Source organism: Cyprinodon tularosa, unplaced genomic scaffold (genome assembly GCF_016077235.1).
Source record: "Cyprinodon tularosa strain WSP-4 unplaced genomic scaffold, ASM1607723v1 ctg518, whole genome shotgun sequence".
NCBI classification, from domain to species: Eukaryota; Metazoa; Chordata; class Actinopteri; order Cyprinodontiformes; family Cyprinodontidae; genus Cyprinodon; species Cyprinodon tularosa.
The window spans coordinates 456,492-475,547 of record NW_024039250.1 but is presented as its reverse complement, the minus strand read 5'-3'; the positions used below and the strand labels follow the sequence as shown (position 1 = coordinate 475,547).

At 39.3% G+C, this 19,056-nt stretch overlaps 1 protein-coding gene across 2 annotated transcripts in view; it reads right to left on the bottom strand.

The window, feature by feature from the left end:
* Positions 1 to 4,553: 4,553 nt before the first annotated feature.
* The window catches only part of clip2 (CAP-GLY domain containing linker protein 2), a 73,981-nt gene continuing 59,478 nt past the window's right edge, over positions 4,554 to 19,056 (bottom strand). For both annotated transcript variants that reach the window (XM_038303702.1, XM_038303703.1), the window contains 4 exons: positions 16,976 to 17,135; positions 12,573 to 12,761; positions 8,700 to 8,759; positions 4,554 to 5,275 (listed from right to left, as the gene is read on the bottom strand). In XM_038303702.1, coding sequence (XP_038159630.1) covers positions 5,264 to 5,275; positions 8,700 to 8,759; positions 12,573 to 12,761; positions 16,976 to 17,135 — 421 coding nt within the window. In that variant the 3' untranslated portion in view covers positions 4,554 to 5,263. The remainder of the gene's footprint in view (positions 5,276 to 8,699; positions 8,760 to 12,572; positions 12,762 to 16,975; positions 17,136 to 19,056) is intronic.

The window sequence follows — 19,056 nt, the reverse complement described above, 5'->3', positions numbered from 1 at the left end:
TCTGACCAGGAGATGGCGCTTCTCTTTAGATCTTAATTTTTTACAATATATAGAAGAAGAATATTTTAGATATTTAAAAAGGAATGGTAGGGGACCAGCCAAGGGCCCATCAGGGATAGTGGGGATATTTTAAATGGCTACTACTGTAACCAATAGCAACCCAGATGATGGAGCTCCTCATCTTATCTCTAAGTTTGAACTAAATAATCTAATATCCAGAATCAATTGGCCAACTTATTCCCAGAGCTCTGCAGAACTTGATCACAAGCAGCAGGTCTAATTCAGCCATTTTCTTTAGCAGTTTTGTCGCTGGGATGCAAACAGAAGCAATTCCTCGTAACTGGAGATCCAGGTTGAAATGTGGATGGACTGCCCAATTAAGAGCTTCACATTCTGGTTCAGAACTTTCATCAATACTTCAGATGAAGCTCCAAACCGCCGCCACCAATTTACTGCTCTAACCTTTTATCCCTCATGTGTATGGAAGCAAATCGTTACCATATTGAAAATGAAAAAGCATTTCCAGAAATGCTTTTTCATTTTAAGAATGTGGCTGCATTGTTTGACTCATAAATGAAATTAGTAATCAACCATCCTATTTGCATTTTAATTTTCTTCTTCAAGATTGCTCATCCTTTTACTTAATTAAAATGAAAAAGACATTTGAGATTTATTTTTCAAAATGTACCCCAGCAAATACAGACCAAAATTCCATTTGAAATGTAAAATTTGAAAATAAAAAAGCATTTCCAGAAATGCTTCTTCATTTTAAATATAGGGATGCACGATATAATCGGCCTTAAAACCGAATATCGGACATCGCCCACCGATATTTAACCCGATATTTGATCAGCTTCTGAGTTTCTAAAGTCTAAAAAAATAAATAAATACTACTTCTTCTTCTTCCTCAAAAACTTCTTTTTTACAGACTTAAAAACTTCTAAAGACGAGGGAAAAAATATTGATCCATTAAAATATCCCAATATCTTCCTATGCTGATATATTGCCATTTAAAAACACCATATCAATCTCTTTTACTAATGAAATATTGCTATATGTCATCGTTATGCTACGAAATCCCCCGAAAATTCACCAAATGTTGCCATATTTTTATATGTTGATATATTGACGCGGTATCGATCTATTTTACTAACAAAATCTCACAAGAATTTGCAAAATATCACAAGTTTGTAACAGAACGATGAAATTTCACCAGATTTTGAAAGTAAAATAGATCGATACCGCGTTTTTAAAAATTGATTTGATATCAACATATGAAAATATATTTGAGTATATTATTTTTCAAAGTGTCAGAAATGGATAACAAAACTGCTATTTTCAATGACTACTTATTTTTGTCCAGCTTTAACATCGGTATCGATATCGGTTATCGGCTACATGAGTTTTAAAATATCGGCATATCGGATATCGGCCAAAATCCCAATATCGTGCATCCCTATTTAAAAATGGTAACGATTTATTTCCATACCTTCAGGTGGCCTGGACTATTCAACTCCACTGAGTCATACGCCTTCGTCTCTCCACCAGGAACAGCGGTCTGCCTTTTCTCAGGTTGGATGTCACATCTGTGTCTAGCAGAGAAGTGGAGCTGAATAGTCCAGGCCACCTGACCTCCAGGAAGGTAGCTTGGATTATTGAAGATATTGAAGATGTTGAAATAATCACATCATCTGCATAAAACCCTCCCTGATACAAATGGGTGAGATGAGGTTTCCTGTGGAGGTTGGCTGGACTCAGCCTTAAAAGGTAGGAGGAGCAGAAACTTGTTATCTGGAGGGAGCAGAGCGGCTGTTGAGGTTTGAGCATCTGATCCCGTAGGATGCTCCTTGGTTTCCTCTCTTTAGACGTTTTCTGGCACATCCTACTGTCACACCTTGCCAATTTATCCAGCGTCTGCCTGACGTCCCAGAATCTCCTACAATGCTGGCATACCCTGAACTTACTATGGATTTATTTCAATTCTGGGCGTATATAAAGAGTATTCAAAACGAGTCCAGAACTTCTGTCCAACAACAGCTTAACTTCTGCATAACGCTCGGCAGCGTACTTAAGAAGCATCAGTTAAAGCTGCTCCCCTCAGGTGCCCCCAGAGGCATAAAAAGATGTCTTTGATCGCGGTATTAACCTAGCTGCTGTTTACCAGCCGCCCTCAAAAACAGAATAAATAAAAAGAAAAAGAAAGAGGATTTGCAGTGGCAGCAGATTGAGCGTCATGTCTGCTAGGAAGTGTGTTGGTGGTGGGCGTGAACGCAGGGAGGATCCATCACTCACCTTCTGGCTCACCCTATGATGGGGATGAAGTCTGGAGGAGAACTGCACTGCAAAAAATTTAAATCTTAAAAAGTAATTTTTTTCTTAAAATAAGTGCATTTTGTCTTGAATTGAGGAGGTAAGTGAGACACTTTGCCAATGGAACAAGTCAATTTACATTTAAAATAAGAAAAAACAGTTGCATTGAGTTATTTTAAGAGCATATTATCTAATTATCTTATTCTAAGAGTAAAAATACTAATTTCATTGGCAGATCATCCTGTTTAACTACTGATATTAAAGGTAAATACACTTAATTTAAGAAATGTTTTACTTATTTCTAGATCGTTTTTGCAGTGTGACGGTTTCCTCCTGTGAACCCCCTTTATACCAAAACGCTGCCAATACGCCATTATACAGTAGCTGGAAGTTAGAAACACGTTCAGCGCTCGTCTGGAACACGGCAGATACGCTGATATGTTGGAGAGAAGTTCTGGATAAGTTACTCAGAGGTTTAGGATCAGCTAAGACGCCACGACTGATGAGGAACTGACACTGAACGATAACTGACCTGGAACTGACTGCCCACGGACGGCAGACAATGGCTGGAAATGCTCTAAATTTCTCGACGTAGTCGCCGTATGTCGACATGTGCCAGCTTGTTTCAGCGTACTCATAACTTATCCAACATTTTTGACAGATTATTTGTAAGTCAGGCATACGCTGGTCTAAATCGTCAAGGCGTGACGGGGGCGTTAGAGGGACATCAGGAAATGCCTTGGATCCCTCGTGACTTGGATGGTGTCACTGGTGAAAGGAAGCCTTGGATAAACCAATGGATGCAAAGGTTAATGTAAATCCTGGAGGTTTTCAAAGCACATCCTTTGCCACTGAACCAGGAGAGTCCAATCAGAACAGAGTAGCTAACTGTGCAGGTTGGACTCACCTGGTTCAGTAGAATATAATAATAATAATAATACAAGGCATGGGGATGGTTTGGTGACTCAACATTGCCCATCTGTGGCCCAAACACCACGTCACTATCAACTCAAGAACCACTCAGTCCAAAGTAAATGGGCTGTCTGCACAACTCCACTTTCCCGAACTTAAAGCAGCTCTTTTTTTCCCCCCGTCTTCCATGGTCATGCACACCTGGATTAATCAGTTCATCCAGTGGAAAAAGGCAGGAAACCAAAGAGCTGCCTTAAGTTCAGGAAGTCGTCGTCATGATCTGCCCTGATAGCTGGCCTTTATTTTTTCTCTGCCTGGTCTCCAGTTATCACTGATCTCATCCACCTGCGTTTGTTCCTTTTTATTGGGCTCAGTTCCAGCTATCAGGGCCAGATCATTGTTTGCTGTTTCAATGTTCCCTGTTTGATGTCTGGTTCTGTTTTCATAAGTTGTAGTTAGTCCAAGGTTCTTGTCGCTGTTCCAGTGAGGAGATTATTCCCGAGCCTTTGTCCTCAGGCGGGTTTATTCCCTAACCAGTGGTGAGACAGTTTCAGCGTTTCCTAGTGATCCTGATTCCGTTCCCTCTCATCCACTCTCCTGTCTGATCTGTTTGCCTGAACCATGTTTGGACTTCTGCTAGATTCTGCCTGTCTGTGCGCTGGTTGCTCAACGCACGGGACTCTGAACCTGCCTTCATGCTCTGAGGATTCCTGGAAGCATGGATCGCTCCGTTTCCTGTTTGGGTCGGAACCTCTGATGGAGCGGAGGTCTCCTGAATCCGGTTTTTCCCTGACCTAGATCGACTTCCTGCCCGCTCTCTGGAGCTGCAGCATGGTGGACGCTCTGGATGGCTCAGGGCCACATCTGGTTGGCGGTGCATCGGCTAATCCTGCCTATTGTTGAGAGGATGAACTGAACCGTTAAACCAGGTAAGTGACTCACTCTGATAATCATCTCCAGTCATTTGATCGTGGTCACATGTGTTTCACCTTGAACAGTGGGTCCATCTGTCCCATTTTATGACAGCAGTTGAGTTTCGCATAAAGTCCATTAAAAATGGAACCCATATAAAAGTATGGTTGGTTCTCCTGCACTACCTGGCCTTACTTTTTATCCCTACCAGGCCTGTTTTCCATCTCCATCGCTAATTTAAAGCCAGATTAGGTCCAGACTGGATCGTTCCACTCTGGTGCTGAACTGGTTTTTTGCCAGTTGGTTTATAAACAAATCCATCATTTCCATTGTCCTGTAGATTTATAATAATGCACTGAAAGGATGAAAAAGGCATTTACTACAATATTACTGTCCTCCTTTTATATTAAGACACACGGTTGCTGCTGATTACTCCGTTTATTTAGGCTAGAGTAGCTCGTTGGTCAACTTCTCAACCTTTTTCTGTGTCTTGTCATTTAAAAATATGCTAATTCTGTTCTTCCAACCCAGTGGGTGTTTGGGAGACACTTGGTCCGTTCATAAGGAAAGTATACAAAAGGAAATCTAAAAATGTTCAAATGCATACAAGCTGATTACAATCATGACTGGATTAAAGAAATCATTTTGTTGTTTGTGTGCTTGAAAGGTAATCAGATGGATGGCAATTTTGTGGAAATAACAGAAAAATGTCAAACTTTGGGTGTTGTTTTGAGGATTATTACAAAGCAAAATGTCAAAGTAACATTAATAAATAAAGATGTCAGTCCATCAGTTCTTCATGAAGTCGTCCGTTGAAGTAGGAGTTCCTGCTAACTTTGAAGCTTTCTAACTAACGTAATGCGTCCAGGTTTCTCCGCAGTGGTTTTACTGATAATATCTCTTCCTGTCCCATATTTTATAGTACTTTAAGTGATCTTCGTGATTGGCTATTAGATGCATTCTCCAACAACATATAAATTCACTGTTTTGGTATTCATTGATGTAAACTGAAATGGTTTCTTTTTTTCCCAAAGCAGCATTGGGAGACATTTCACTCGAGCTTTATGTTAAGGACGCCGACTTCATTTGGCGTCACGTCAGAGTCTCCGCCCAAATTCTGCTGCTTCCATTAGGGTTGGTCCTGAAAAAAAGGTAGAAAGAAAGTAGATTAAGAAAAGTGCAATATACTGGTGTTATGTGCGTCGGGCACATTCATTATTTTTGTTTCTTTTTTCCTTTTAGAGTTGTATAGACCTTAGCTGAGTCATTTAAATTTTAGGGTTTAGAGTAGAGTCTTTTGTAAATCGGTTACACTTTCATCTGGTTTGGTCTGCCGCGGTTTCCGTAGACTCGTGGACGCGCTTTCAGGAAATCCTATACACTACTGTTTATGCTCTAAAAACATTCTAAATGACTTTTTTTCGAGTAAATTATGGATGCTACCCACTCAGGACACTTGGAATACATTGGACGAGCAGTATGGAGGAATATTGAAACGTTTTTTGTGGACTTTTATGGACCTTTCTGCCTCGGGCGCCATAGACCTCCATTATTTGAATGTCAGCAGACAGCAAGAAGCCTCCCAGATCTCCAGATGCATTTGAGATATCAAAAAAGTACTCCAGAGTGTTGTTCAGCATGGGGGTGAGTAGAAAATGAAGGCTAATCATGTTTTGGGTGTACTATTCCTTTAATTTGTGTGATATTGGTCCACCTATAAGTAGGCTGGGTTTCCACCTGTTAGTCTCTCTCTCCCTCTCCCTTCGAACCTTCTGAGCGAGCTTCTGAGCGAGCTCGTCCAGACGAGGTGCGCACGTCTCCCGTCTTTGTAGGCCGCCGCTGACCTCTCTGCCATGTGGTATTCTTTTCCGTTAGCCTTTGTTTTTTGCTGATTTTTTGTAACTTTGACCTGGTGGGACCGGTTGTCCTGTTTTCGTCCTTTTTTTATTTTATTGGGGTTTTAACCGTTAGTTCGTTACCAGCAGAGGCTTCGACGGCCCTGTATAGCGTTGGCCCTCTGCTGTAACGTTTTGTTGCTTTGGATCGGCTCACCAGGTCCAACTTTCTGTTCATACTTTGTTTAGTTTTTTTCTCTTAGAGTTTTTTTTTTGGACATGGGGAACTGAGGAAAAATCTGACTCTCTGTTTTTTTGTCTCTTTGCAGAAAAAACTAAACAACTGATCTAAAAAGAAGTTCCAGAGATTAAGAATAAAATAATTCTTTTGAACCTCACGTTTGTCTCGTGTCCTCAAATATGTTGTGGCCCAGGTGGTCGTTACATGGTAAATATCTCAGTCATCCAGGTTATAGTCGTTCCAAAGAAGTTGAGAAATAATGCACTGGACTTTTTTTCCAAGTTTGAAGACGTTTCTCTTCCTATCCAGGAAGCTTCTTCAAAAAAAAAAATGTCAGAAATATTGAAGCTTTATAGACCAAAACAAAAGCCTTGTTTTTGCTTAGAAAACATGCAAACTGAACTGGAAGAACGGGTCCATCCCTTTGGAATAGGGGTCGTTTGGGTTCTTTGTTAGCCAATATTCACATTTTGGACAAAGAAGGTTTGAAGGAGGTGTGAAGGAAGCTAATCTATGCTAAAAAAGAAAAAACAACCTTAAACAGAAGACCTCACCTGTTCAGCCAGGCCAACAATTCCCTTTAACGACCCCCCTTTCAGAGACATAGACAGGTATGGGGCATTGCAGGCTAACAAAGAAGCCAAACAACCCCCATTCCAAAGGGGGGGACCCGTTCATCCGTTTCTATTTGCATGTTTTCTAAACTAAAACCAGGCTTTGTTGGGCTGCTGGATAAAACCTGGAACTCAACCAGGGTTCCTACAGCATAAATTCAAGGTAAATTTAAGACTTTTTAAGACTTTTTAATGCCACTTGAAATAAAAATTTAAGACCAAATTCACAAGAAACACAAGAAAAACCAACTTGCAACAACTTAACCCAAAGGTTTATTTTAACATAAACCACTGCACTAAAAAAACACACAAATGACAGATATATTTGAACAATCATTTAACTGAATTCACAAACTTTGTTTTAGCAGGGAACAAAACAAATCAGTTTTAAAGCCCCAACATAACCAGTGCTAAGTCTTTTTAGCAGCTATTTTTCTTTGTATGGTTTTCTTAGTATGTTTGATTTGGTGATAAGTGGAGGCGTTGCAGAGACAAGGGTGGAACTAAACTGAGAAATACCGCCTGTTTCTCTGTAACTCCATTTTGACGCTTTGTGTTTCGTGCTTCGCATGTGCGACTCCACTGCCTTCATTCCCATCGTTCCCAGCGTGAATGACTTCTTGCACTAAATCCACTGAGCCTCATGTATGTTCCCTGGTTTTAGCCGTGGAGGAAACTCTTGGCTGGAGACAATTTTGGTTACATTTACACTTGCTCATATTTTCCAGACAAAAAGTAAATCCCAAATGTCCCGGCCGCAACAACGCTTTTATTGGTTCTGCTATCGGGACGGAACCAATAATGGCGAGCCGTTATTTTTTTTTTTATAAAAAAAAAAGGTCAATTTAAATTTTTTTTTTTTAAGATTACAAAAATAAATCATAATAAAAATAATCCTTTTCATGAGCTTTTAAAAATTAACACCTACGTAAGACTGATTTAAGACATTTTAATGCCAATTCAGGCCTTAGTTTTATTTTGAAGAATTCAATGCCTTTTAAGTGTGTGAATTGAAAAAGTTTCCTGGATGGGAAGCGAAACGTCTTCAAACTTGGAAACAAAGCCCAGTGCGTTATTTTTTAACTTTTATGCAGAGATAAATAAAGACTTGCCAAGGGATTGCTTCAAGGAAATGATCATTTGTTTCCTGTCCATTTTCTTGCCATCTTAACAGTCATGGAAATCATGTCTGGCTTTGGTTATTTGTTGGTATAAGGCATTAAGCTGACTCCGCCAGATGGATTTGCTCCGCATATCCATCTGGCGAAAATACTGGTTAGCTGATTGGCCTATGTTGGTGATAGACAGGCCAAATAAACCAATCAGATCAACGAAGCATATGACGTACTAACAGACGACGACAAAAACACAACCACAAGCCAGGCTACTCTTGCTGAAACCAGTCGGGAGAAGAGCAAAAACATCTTTTCCTCTGAGAAAAGCCTCCAGAGCAGTGTTTTGCTCTTCTTTCAGTGAAGAAATACTCTGTAATTCCCATAAAACTTGCTCGATAGCCACGCTAACGCTAGTTTCATCGGCTGAAGCCGCCATGTTCTTTAGACTGAACTGTCGCGCTTCTCGTTGCGTCACACCTCAACCCGCCTCAAAGCCAACGCTGATTGGACGTTCGTTTGGTGAACGGCTCCAAATTTTCTTTAACGGAGAGTCTCCAGACTGATTAGGGAGTGAAACCTTGAAAGCTCGCGAGATCACGATGGTCTCACGAAGCTAATAAGACATGGGCTGGTGTGAAATCCCTAACAACAGCGTTTGACAGAGAACTAAATATTTTAACTTTCTCAGATGTCCGTGCAGATTGTTCTCAATAAGGTCTGGATGAGTCTGGATGTCTGTGAAGGAAGCAACATCACTAACCTCTTGAGTGCCGTCTGACTCTTGGTGATGAATTCCATTCGCTGAATTTGCACCGAGAATCTGAAAAAGATGGATGTAGACCGATGAGCATTTACACGTGTAGTGTCCTGTCAAAGCTATCATATTATGCAACATTCACATTATAGACATCATATAACAGTCAGAGGTAAACTTAACCCTGTGCACGAGGTTCTCAAATAAAAATTAAAACCTTTCCCTTCTCCACCTCTTAGCTAACATGTGCTCAAAACGCTGTTTGAAAAGAATTCCCCTGATGATGTCATTTTTATTTTTTATTTATTTATTTATTTTATTTATTTCGAACAGACAGTAAAAACAATCAAGAAAGAAAAAAAAAAAATTTGAATGAAACAAACTTAAGAATGAAAGTATAAAACAAATTATTTTGCCCATGTGCATGTAAATTTTATATTTTCTGTTCGAAAAGGAGCAGGTAGAAGATACATCTTATAATGTCCTGCCCCTTTCCTACTTGTCAATTTATCCTCAATTAAATCTCAAAACATCAAAAAACCAAAAAAAAAACACCATTCCAGATATTTACTCCACACACAGATAAACAAAAACTCTTTCTGGTTGTTTTAAAGTGTTGTTTTTTAAAGTATCCTTCACCTCTTAGATCATAACCCCCTTCTCTGTCACCAAACATTTCCTGTATATTGTGTGGAAGTTTTTGATTTCGAACCTTAAACATGAATTGAGAAGTTCTAAATATTACCAGGTCCCAGAATTTCAGTATATTTGATTTGATAAATAACTGGTTTGTGTGTTCCCAGTATCCCACTTTATGTAGTATTCGGATTGATTTCTTTTGTAAAAAGGGGGAACTAAGCTGTCCAGAGCGGTCCGTCTGTAGCATCCCATCGGTGAAGCTACGGCCTTCATCTAATTTATTATCTTTATCTCTGCAAACGCTTCCTGGTTGTCATGGTTGCTGGTTGTGGGGGCGTGGCCTTCAGGAGGACGGGGCGTTAAAAGCCAAAACAGCTCATCCAGAGGGGGGCTGAAGGAGGAGATTTTTGTAAAGGTTGTCTGCCACAGATGGCAAAAACATATCATTTTTGATATTTTTTTATTTTAGAATATAAAATATGGGAGCTTTAATTGAATTACTTTAGATTAGTTTGAATAAATGTAGATTTATATTCCCGACATTTCATAACTTCTTTCCAGGAGAAGAAAAGCTGGAATTCCAGTTTATCCTGGATTACAGCTACTCAGAAGCCTAACTGGGAATTATGAAAGGAAACATATTGAACATGCTAAAGTTGCTAATTGTTAACTGGTTTGATGTTAAATTAGTCAATATAATAATAAGTAATAATAATAATAAGCTTATGTAAGGTTTGCTAGCAGTGCGCTCCAGACAATCCAGACTCCTTTAACATTTCCTTCTGTGATGGTGGCTAGGCTAACCGATTGCTACCCAAGCAGCGACGTCCCCATCTGTCTCCATGAGTGTCTCTAAGCTCCAGTCTCCCTCTGCCCTTTAGACTCCTTTTCTATACTGTCCACCTCTGTAATGGTCTTCCTTCTGAGTTGGCTTTAATAACTGCTGCACTCTCATGTCCTTATTTTTGTAAAGGCAAAGATCTGATAAATACCCAAAGATAAGCATATAAACCTGAAGGAAACAAAAAAAAAGAAACTGATTTTCAGTAGTGATGCTAAAAGGAAAAGTGCCTTTTAAAAGAATTCACCATTTTTAAACATTTAGTCATGAACTTCACTCTACTTTACTTTTTATGAAACAAACAAACAAATTTATCAATAAATGCCGGAGACGTTAGTAAAGATTCTCATTCCTCCAGGTCACAGTCATTCCTATATACCATATTTTGGACAAAGAAGGCAGGTGATTTGAAAGAGGTTTGAAGGAAGCCATTTATGTCAAGAGAGAAGCTCAGATTTCAGCAACAGAGTTGATTCCTTCCAGCCATCATCTGAACCCCCATCGCCATGCAGGGGACCAAAACATCCTGCCTGGTCATCCAAGCCAACAAAGACCGCAATGACTCCCCATTACTGAGGGTTGGACCCGTTCGTCCGTTTCCATTAGCATGTTTTCTAAGCCTAAACAAGGCTCTGTTGGTCCACTCTATAAGGCTGGAACTCAATGACATTTCTGACATTTTGAATTGAGAAAGTTTCTGTCAGGACTCCAGTCTGTGTCTTTGTCTTTTTGTGTTGTTCTCCCTTCCACCAGCAGGAGGCGCCTGGTTCTGGTCCGCCTCCTCACACACCTGATTATGGTTTCCACGTTAACGTAGCGCTCTTAAGCTGCTGATTGCCCCTACCTCGACGCCAGAGTGTTTGACAGTTTTGGGTACTCTATCCAAGCTGAGTTTTGCTGAGTAAGATTGAGTTCTTGACTACCTGAGTTTTAACTAGGGGTGTGCAAAATAATCGTCATGATGATGCATCGTGATTCTAATTTTCGTGATCTACTGCATTGATTGACGCCAAGTATCGATTATTAATTTAAAAAAATAAATAAATAAAATTGCATGAATGGTTGGCGATCATCAGCCAAAAACAAGTGTAATACAACTGCCAGTCCAGTAGCTGTCACTGTGGATGTGTTGAAGCACGCTGCCTTGTGTCACAAGCATTTCTGGCCGCGGCATACTGCGCCGAGTCATTCTAAAACAAAACATGGAGGACAAAATATTGCAATGGATCACAATAATTCAAGTATTGTGATGCATCGTGATAGAATCGCATCGTGGCCTGTGAAATGTGATTCGAATCGAATCGTGACTTCTTTGGCAATACCCACCCCTAGTTTTAACTTCATTTTTGTCTTTGCCTCTCGGCAGGAAGTCTTCCTGCAAACTGGACGTTTTTGGACCTTCTCTCCCTGAAGGAATCAACTGAGCCTCGAACCGAGCTGGGGATTCAAACAGGAGGTTTGGATCCTTCTTCCTTGAAGAGGACGTTGAGTTAACCCTCTGAGCAAGGGAATCATCTCCATTACGACCCGTTCAAGTACTGCAGGAAATCTGAGTGGCAGCCAGTTTCTCCGTTCACCAACAACCATCCGAGTTCTGGGTAAACCCTGTTTCTGCCCTCCACCGAATCAGAATAACACTGGAAAGCAGCACACAGATGGGAGTCAAAGATCGTACAACTTCTCTGGAAACGTGAGTCAACCACCAGAGCCTCTTCTCCATATCCACCAATGAAATTTCCCACTGAGCCTGAACTAATCGTTTTGTCTACCCTTCACCTTCCAGTTCCGGTCGAGCTGAGTTCTGAGCAACGCCGCTCCGAGCCTAAACTCTTCAATAAACCTGTTAAAGTTTTCATCTGTGTCTCTCTGAATTGGTTTCACTGCATGTGGGTCCGAGCTTTAGATAAAATCATGACAGTTTCCTGGATGGAAGAGAAACTTGGAAAAAAAGTTCACTTTTATTAGAATCTGCAAGAGAGGATCATTATTGTGATGTGTTTTTTTTTTTCATCCCCTTTGAATCATTATTTAGTAAAATCTCTTTGTTGTCGTCATATCTGGATCTTTTAGGGGGAAGTCTCAACAAGACATTTGTGATTGTTGCTAAATTACCTAAACTCTGTCCAGTCGGATATTATGGGGTTTTTAAACATTTATTTGTGGTCTACAGACTCACAGCTGTATGTAGGTCTGGACTTTAACCCAAACTATAACATGTTATGATCCAAACCACAGTGATGGAGGTCCTGGTGTCCTGTAGACTCTAGATGCGTCTCTGGTTCAATGCATGAGTCAAATAATCAGGTGATTAGCAGGAAACCTGACTGCATACTCAGGAGGAGAACTCTCCAGCTCCACAGACATGAATTAAGCAGGTGGGCTAGTTTCAGGCACTCTACCTGGCTTTTATCTGGATGTCTACGCATGGCCTGGACAAGCTTGTCCACTTGCTGGTTGTGCTGCAAGGCATTCCTCAGGGCGTCCTCCGTGTTGAGGAGCCGCTGGCGCAGGCGGCTCACCTCAGAGTCCAGAGCCGAGGGGTCGAGCATGGAGTAGCGCCGGTGGTCGGGGGAGGACCGCTCCTGGCCCTGAAAGAACAAAGGCAGAAGGTTTCACACCCCGAAGCTGCTTTTTATAAATAGCTGCCGATAATTTAACGATAACAATTAATATCACGTAATATAGCTCATATTGGCTGAAGTTTAAAACTAATCTTTAATAGTGAATAGGGTTCATATTCAGTCTATCTTGACACTCGAAAGCCGAACTACATAAAATGTATGACTGAAGCAGACGGTTTAGTTTTTACTGGGCTGTTGAAGCTGCTGATGTTTCCAGCATCAAACAGAGCCCAGCTATGGACAGAGATGGGGACTCGAGTTTGTGACTCGTACTCGAGTCGCACTTAAGTCGCATATTTAATGACTTCAGACTCGACTTAGACTCGTGATTTCCGACTTGTGAACAATATTTGATTCCAGTGTAAAAACACTTATTCAAGTGTTTTTTGTTTTACTAACTTGACTGATCGCCGCTCGCCTTACCCGCACACAGAAGGGGTAAAAAAAAAAAAAAAACCCTCAAAGACCCAAACCGTGAAGCACTCAAGTTCAAGTGTTTTATTTATACAAAAAGCCACAGCAAAAGTGGCATAATAAAACAGTCCTTTTCTTCTCCTGATAAAACCTAAAATTCAAGAGTTTTCCTGAAAAATCAGAGGCTGGAAGTTGGGCTCCGCTTGTTATGCTGCTTCCGGTGCGAGTGATCGTCCTGCAGCACCCACTGGGTGCTGATCCACAGACTCTGCGGCGCTCCAGCACTGTTCCACTCCCTGGCGTGCCACACCCCTTTCCAGACCGATCCAGCTAAAAAGAGAAGCAAGGAGAACGCCAGCATCCACGCGCCAAAAACCCGTCGGAAGATATATTCCTGTTTATGCTTTAAGCGAGGGGGAGCGCTACTTACAGGCGAGGTTCCTCCTCTGCCCTAATACTCCTTACTGGGCCATCTGTGCGCACGGATCCCGCCTGCATCTCCCCCAGCAGCGCGTCCGTCTCTGTCACCTGCAGATTCCGTTCTCCTTCTCCTTTCCTTCAGACTCCTTTTATGTCGGCTTTAATCAGCCCTTGCTCACACCTGAGCGCAGCATTACGCAGCGCAATCAATGCACTCCGCCTCCTCAGACAACTACTTCAGTCCAGTGCGCATGGATTGTCACAAGGGAAAAACAAACCAAAACAACCCAACATGCAGGAAAAATTCAAAAGTCTAAAATAAAGGAAAACAATCATATAAAAAAGAAACATCAAAACATGCAAAGCTCAAGAAGAAAATACAAAGAAAAACAAATCATATCTTCCTCTCCAAACATGCAAAGCATAAAACTAACATTAAAATGAAAGAAAACCATAAATCATATTTTTCCCTGTGCAACACACTGATGTCACTGACGCAGCATTACGTGGACGGCAGGATTGTGATTGTTTTTTTTTTCCACAGTCCTCATTTTCAATAAAAGAGCAGACATTTACTGCTAAAACTAGAAAAAGTTGTAACCACAAATGTCAGGTAAATACTGTAAGAAAATGCAAAATTTATCTGGAAAAAAATTTTGCGTGTGCTTTTTTTAATTGTATTTTTCATTTAGCAGTTCAAGATAATGATAATTCAATAGATATAATAGCGATCTTTAAGCTATACCGTCTCAGTGACGGAGATGAAAACACAAGAAGAAACAAGCAAGCACGAAAATTATTGCACTTTTTTAAATTAATCAAGTGATTAGAATTTTTTGTGCGATTAATTGATTATTGCGACAGGCCTTCTCAAGACTTGAGACTTGACTTGGACTTGCAAAAAATGACTTGTGAACATGTCTGGCTATGGAGCTCTAAAGACGACCGCGTTTCTCCTCCACCTTGATCGTATTTATAAAGGATTTATTTGCTGTGTCTTTGCTAAGGTGACTGATGCATCATTAAAAGAAAAAAGGAAAGGAAAAAACAAAACAAAAAACAGTCTATTTTTCATACAAAAATAAAGGGATAAATATGTATTGACTATGGCAGCGTTTATACAGGAATGAGTAACTCTGATTTAATGCTCTTAGAAATTATTTTAAAGCAATCAACAAGAACTCATGACTCACACACACACACACACACAGATATATATATATATATATATATATATATATATATATATATATATATATATATATATATATATATATATATATATATATATATATATATATATATAAAATACGTCAAAATCCTTGTTTATCTTTCCCGTCGACAGGTTGCAGCCATGTCCTGAATTCCTCGGTTTTCAGCCACTTGTTGAAACTTGCATTTTCCCATTCTCTAGCTTTTTCTCCGCCTCGATCTTTTTTTCCGAACATACGGCTTTACGATCAACCGAAATTCTTTTTGTAAACTTTTTTTTTAAAATAAAGCATCTAAAATGCCATAATCATATTTAATGTATTTTAATGGCAATTAAGGCCTAAATTTAAATAATAATTTAATGACTTTTAATGATATTTAAGGACCCTTAGAAACCCTGTATGCTGGTCTGACTGGGCATGCTCATCTGTTCATCTCTAAACTCATATCACACCCAACTTTAAAATGTATTTTTCCAATCCAGTTGAATTTCAGCAGCTGCCTTTAGGGGGACTTTGACCTGGATGACTGAGAACCTTCATCAGCAGAGGAACGAGGGACCTACCCGCCCCAGCCGGTGAACAATACCTCCTTAACGACCAACCCTTAACAATCATAGACAGGTTTCAGGTATTATAGGAGACAATCCCCCCCCTTAATGGCAATCCCCCCTTTAACGACCGACCCCTAGAATCATAGACAGGTTCAGATATTACAGGCTAACGATGGAACCAAACGACCCACTCATCGGTTACCATTGCATGTTTCCAAGCGATACAAGGTGTTGTCTATATAAGACTCAAACTCACTGCGGATCCAGACATTTGAATTGAGAAAGCTTCCTGGAGGGGTGGAGAAACGTCTTCAAATCTTGAAAACCAAGTCCAGTGGATATTTTTTGAATTTTTACGGACTGCCTTTAGGGGGCGCCACAGCAGATAATCTGAACCAATCTCACCGCATCCCTCAGATCCTCGGGTCACAACAGCTCTGAGCGACATCAATAAACCTTCATCTTTCCTCCTTCTAGCAGTTTCTTTTTTAAGATTCTTTATCCGAAATATATATTATGTAATATAATACGATACGAATATAATACTAAACATCAGGTTATAATACAAGCAACCCCCCCTCCCCATAATGAATAATAATTAATCTGGTTCAGTACTTTTGCATTTGAAACCTCATTCTCAGATTAAAACTTGGTGTCAAAAGGCTAAAACGCCTTTAAAATATGTTTAGTCAATATGAATATTCTCCTGACTTCAGACTTCAGTCCAAATGTATATTAAAGCTAATTAAGTTCAGGGTTTTGCGACCTTAAAATCCAAAGAATCATTTTTACCCAGAGTCCAGCTAAAGAAAACTTGCTCAAAAAATACATGAGCTTTTAAAAATTAACGACTTTTCTAATATTTTATTAGCTTTGTTTGTGCTACAGGGAATGCGTAATCATTTAGAAGGAAACACCATTTTATTTTCATTTTATAGATTTTAAATGTTTAGAAAAAGAGGATCAGCTTTGGGACGTTTGGAAAATGATGTGAGAAAAACAGGTCATTTCTAATCACTGAAAAATTTACAAAAAAATCAGATACTTTTATGTCATTCTGTGAAAAATAGCTAAAAGCTGCATTTTCTGTATAATTTAATAAAAAGTAAATTAGTTTCCTTTTTTAATCAACTGGAGGCAAAGGCATCAGGATTCCAAGGAGCCACTTTGGGCTGCAGGTTTCAGTCCCGTGTGTCGGCGATAATATGTCAATATGTTGTTTTTTTGTCTTAAATTCAAATATAATAAAAGGAAGTGTGATTTCAAAAGCAAAACTCGGCTGACTACTTTAAAACAAATTTACATTTTGGTGCATGGAGGAAAATTATGGACCAGCTTGGATGATGAGTTAAAACAATGTTCTAATCCAAATTAAAGTCTTAAGCAGTTCTGAATGACTTATTATTTGTAAGACGTGTAATCTATGTATTTCTAAACATGTATTTTGGAATAATTGAGACGGAGGCGGGTCCTTACAAGATGTTCAGTAAATGTTTGTGAATTTCTGCTGAAACTGTTAAACTGAGTGAAGCAATGAATGGATTGACTGATATTAAATCTGTAAGTTCTGCTTTGTTCTCACCAGCAGAAGCAGTTTTTCTCGCAGCGTTTTTATGTCGTCCTGAAGTTTCTGCTCCTTGACCTTCCACTCCGCCTTGTGCACCTCTCGGCTCAGATCTTTCTCCACTTCCCGGGAGTGGCGGTGAGACTCTAGGAGCAGAACCCTCAGCTCGTTCAGGCTCCTGGAGGAAAAACAGAACCACATTTAGAGGTTTTCTTTCACAAACACACCCCTTTATAATCTAATACTGTTAATTTAATATTTATTTTAGCCTTTTCTAATACAAAGGATCGGGATAAGAGTTTACTAATGCAAACTCTGCTTTTCCTTTTCAAATGAAATGACTGATCTCAGTGTAAAATGAGTTAAATTCTATAATTGGAAGGAGGAATTTATCTTTATTCCTTTACTATATATGTTTCCGTAATATTATTATTCTGTTCTTGCAAAAAACAAAACCTTAAGTGAATTAAACTTCATATATTATACTATCTAATATATATCATACTATAGACATTGAGTAATTTGCCAAAATGTTTTAGCTTTGGACCCACTTCCTGTTATTTTCCTCCCTCCAGATTAAACAAATGAGAATAGAAAACGTCTCTTCTTTGTAAAAATACAATCTTTAAGCAGTTGTTCAACATATTTTTCATTAACCCGACATGATATTAGTCTCATGTACTTTTCTTATCCTAAATGTGTTTTCATGAGCTGTTAGCAGAAAGTCCTCAGAATTAACAGAAATGAAGGCTTGAAAACATCAGCTGTGTCTAATTTATCTACATCATGAATTTGTAAATTAATGTTTCAATAACTGATCAAATCTTTTCAGTTATATCTATACTGAATATACGTATAAGATATTGTGAATATGTCACCAATTTTGTAAGTATATATTCCGTTTAGTTCAATCTTGCACGCTCTGCAATACAGAAGAACTTTGGTTTACTGGATGAAAGTGATGAAAGTACCCATATATACCCAAATATATATATATATATATATATATATATATATATATATATTTGAATAGGGAACAAGCACATTAATGAACATCAGTATAAAAACAAATGTAAATATGCCGGATAATAGCTACAAAGCTAGTTTTCATCTGTAGTCCCTAGGCAGGCAAATACATAAGAAAGAACATATAATATACAATATAAGGATCACAAGGAAATGTTAAGACATATATATATATATATATATATATATATATATATATATATATATATATATATATATATATATATATACAGGTGCTGGTCATAAAATTAGAATATCATGAAAAAGTAGATTGATTTCAGTAATTCCATTTAAAAAGTGAAACTTGTATATTATATTCATACATTACATACAAACTCATATATTTCAGATGTTTATTTTGTTTAATTTTGATGATTACAAATGACAACAAATGAAAATCTCAAATTCATCATATCAGAAAATTAGAATATTACTGAAGACCAATAAAAACAAAGGATTTATAGAAATGTTGGCCAACTGAAAAGTATGAACATGAAAAGTATGAGCATGTACAGCACTCAGTATTTAGTTGGGCCTCCTTTGGCCTGTATTACTGCAGCAATGCGGCGTGGCATGGAGTGGATCATTTCCGTATGTTTTGCTGCTTTGAATTTAATCATCTGGCGCATGCTCTCTACCATCTCCAAGGAACTCAGAGCGGAGCGGACGGGAGCCACAGTGGAGGCTGTAGGCTTTGCTTTGAGCAGGTGGTCTGGAGCGCAGCGGGGCGGAGCGCTGACGGAGTATGAGGGATTTCGGGGTTAGCATTACATGTTGGTCGTGTTGCTGTTAGCATAAACAAAACGTGTTGCATAATGCTTGCACACTGTTGCACTTTTATCCACAGCTTTCTTCCCGCCGTCATCGTAGGTCACTCTAAATGCAAAGTGGTCCCATACAGCAGACCTATAAAGTGCTGCTGGCGCGTCTTCCAACTCCTGTTCTTTCCCACTCGCCATACCCACACAATTCTCCACAACAACTGATTTTTTTCTGCTACACCCGGCTACGCTGCTTCGCTTCTTCTTCTTGTTTACTACTGGTGGTTGGCTTTGGTCGCAGTACCGCCACCT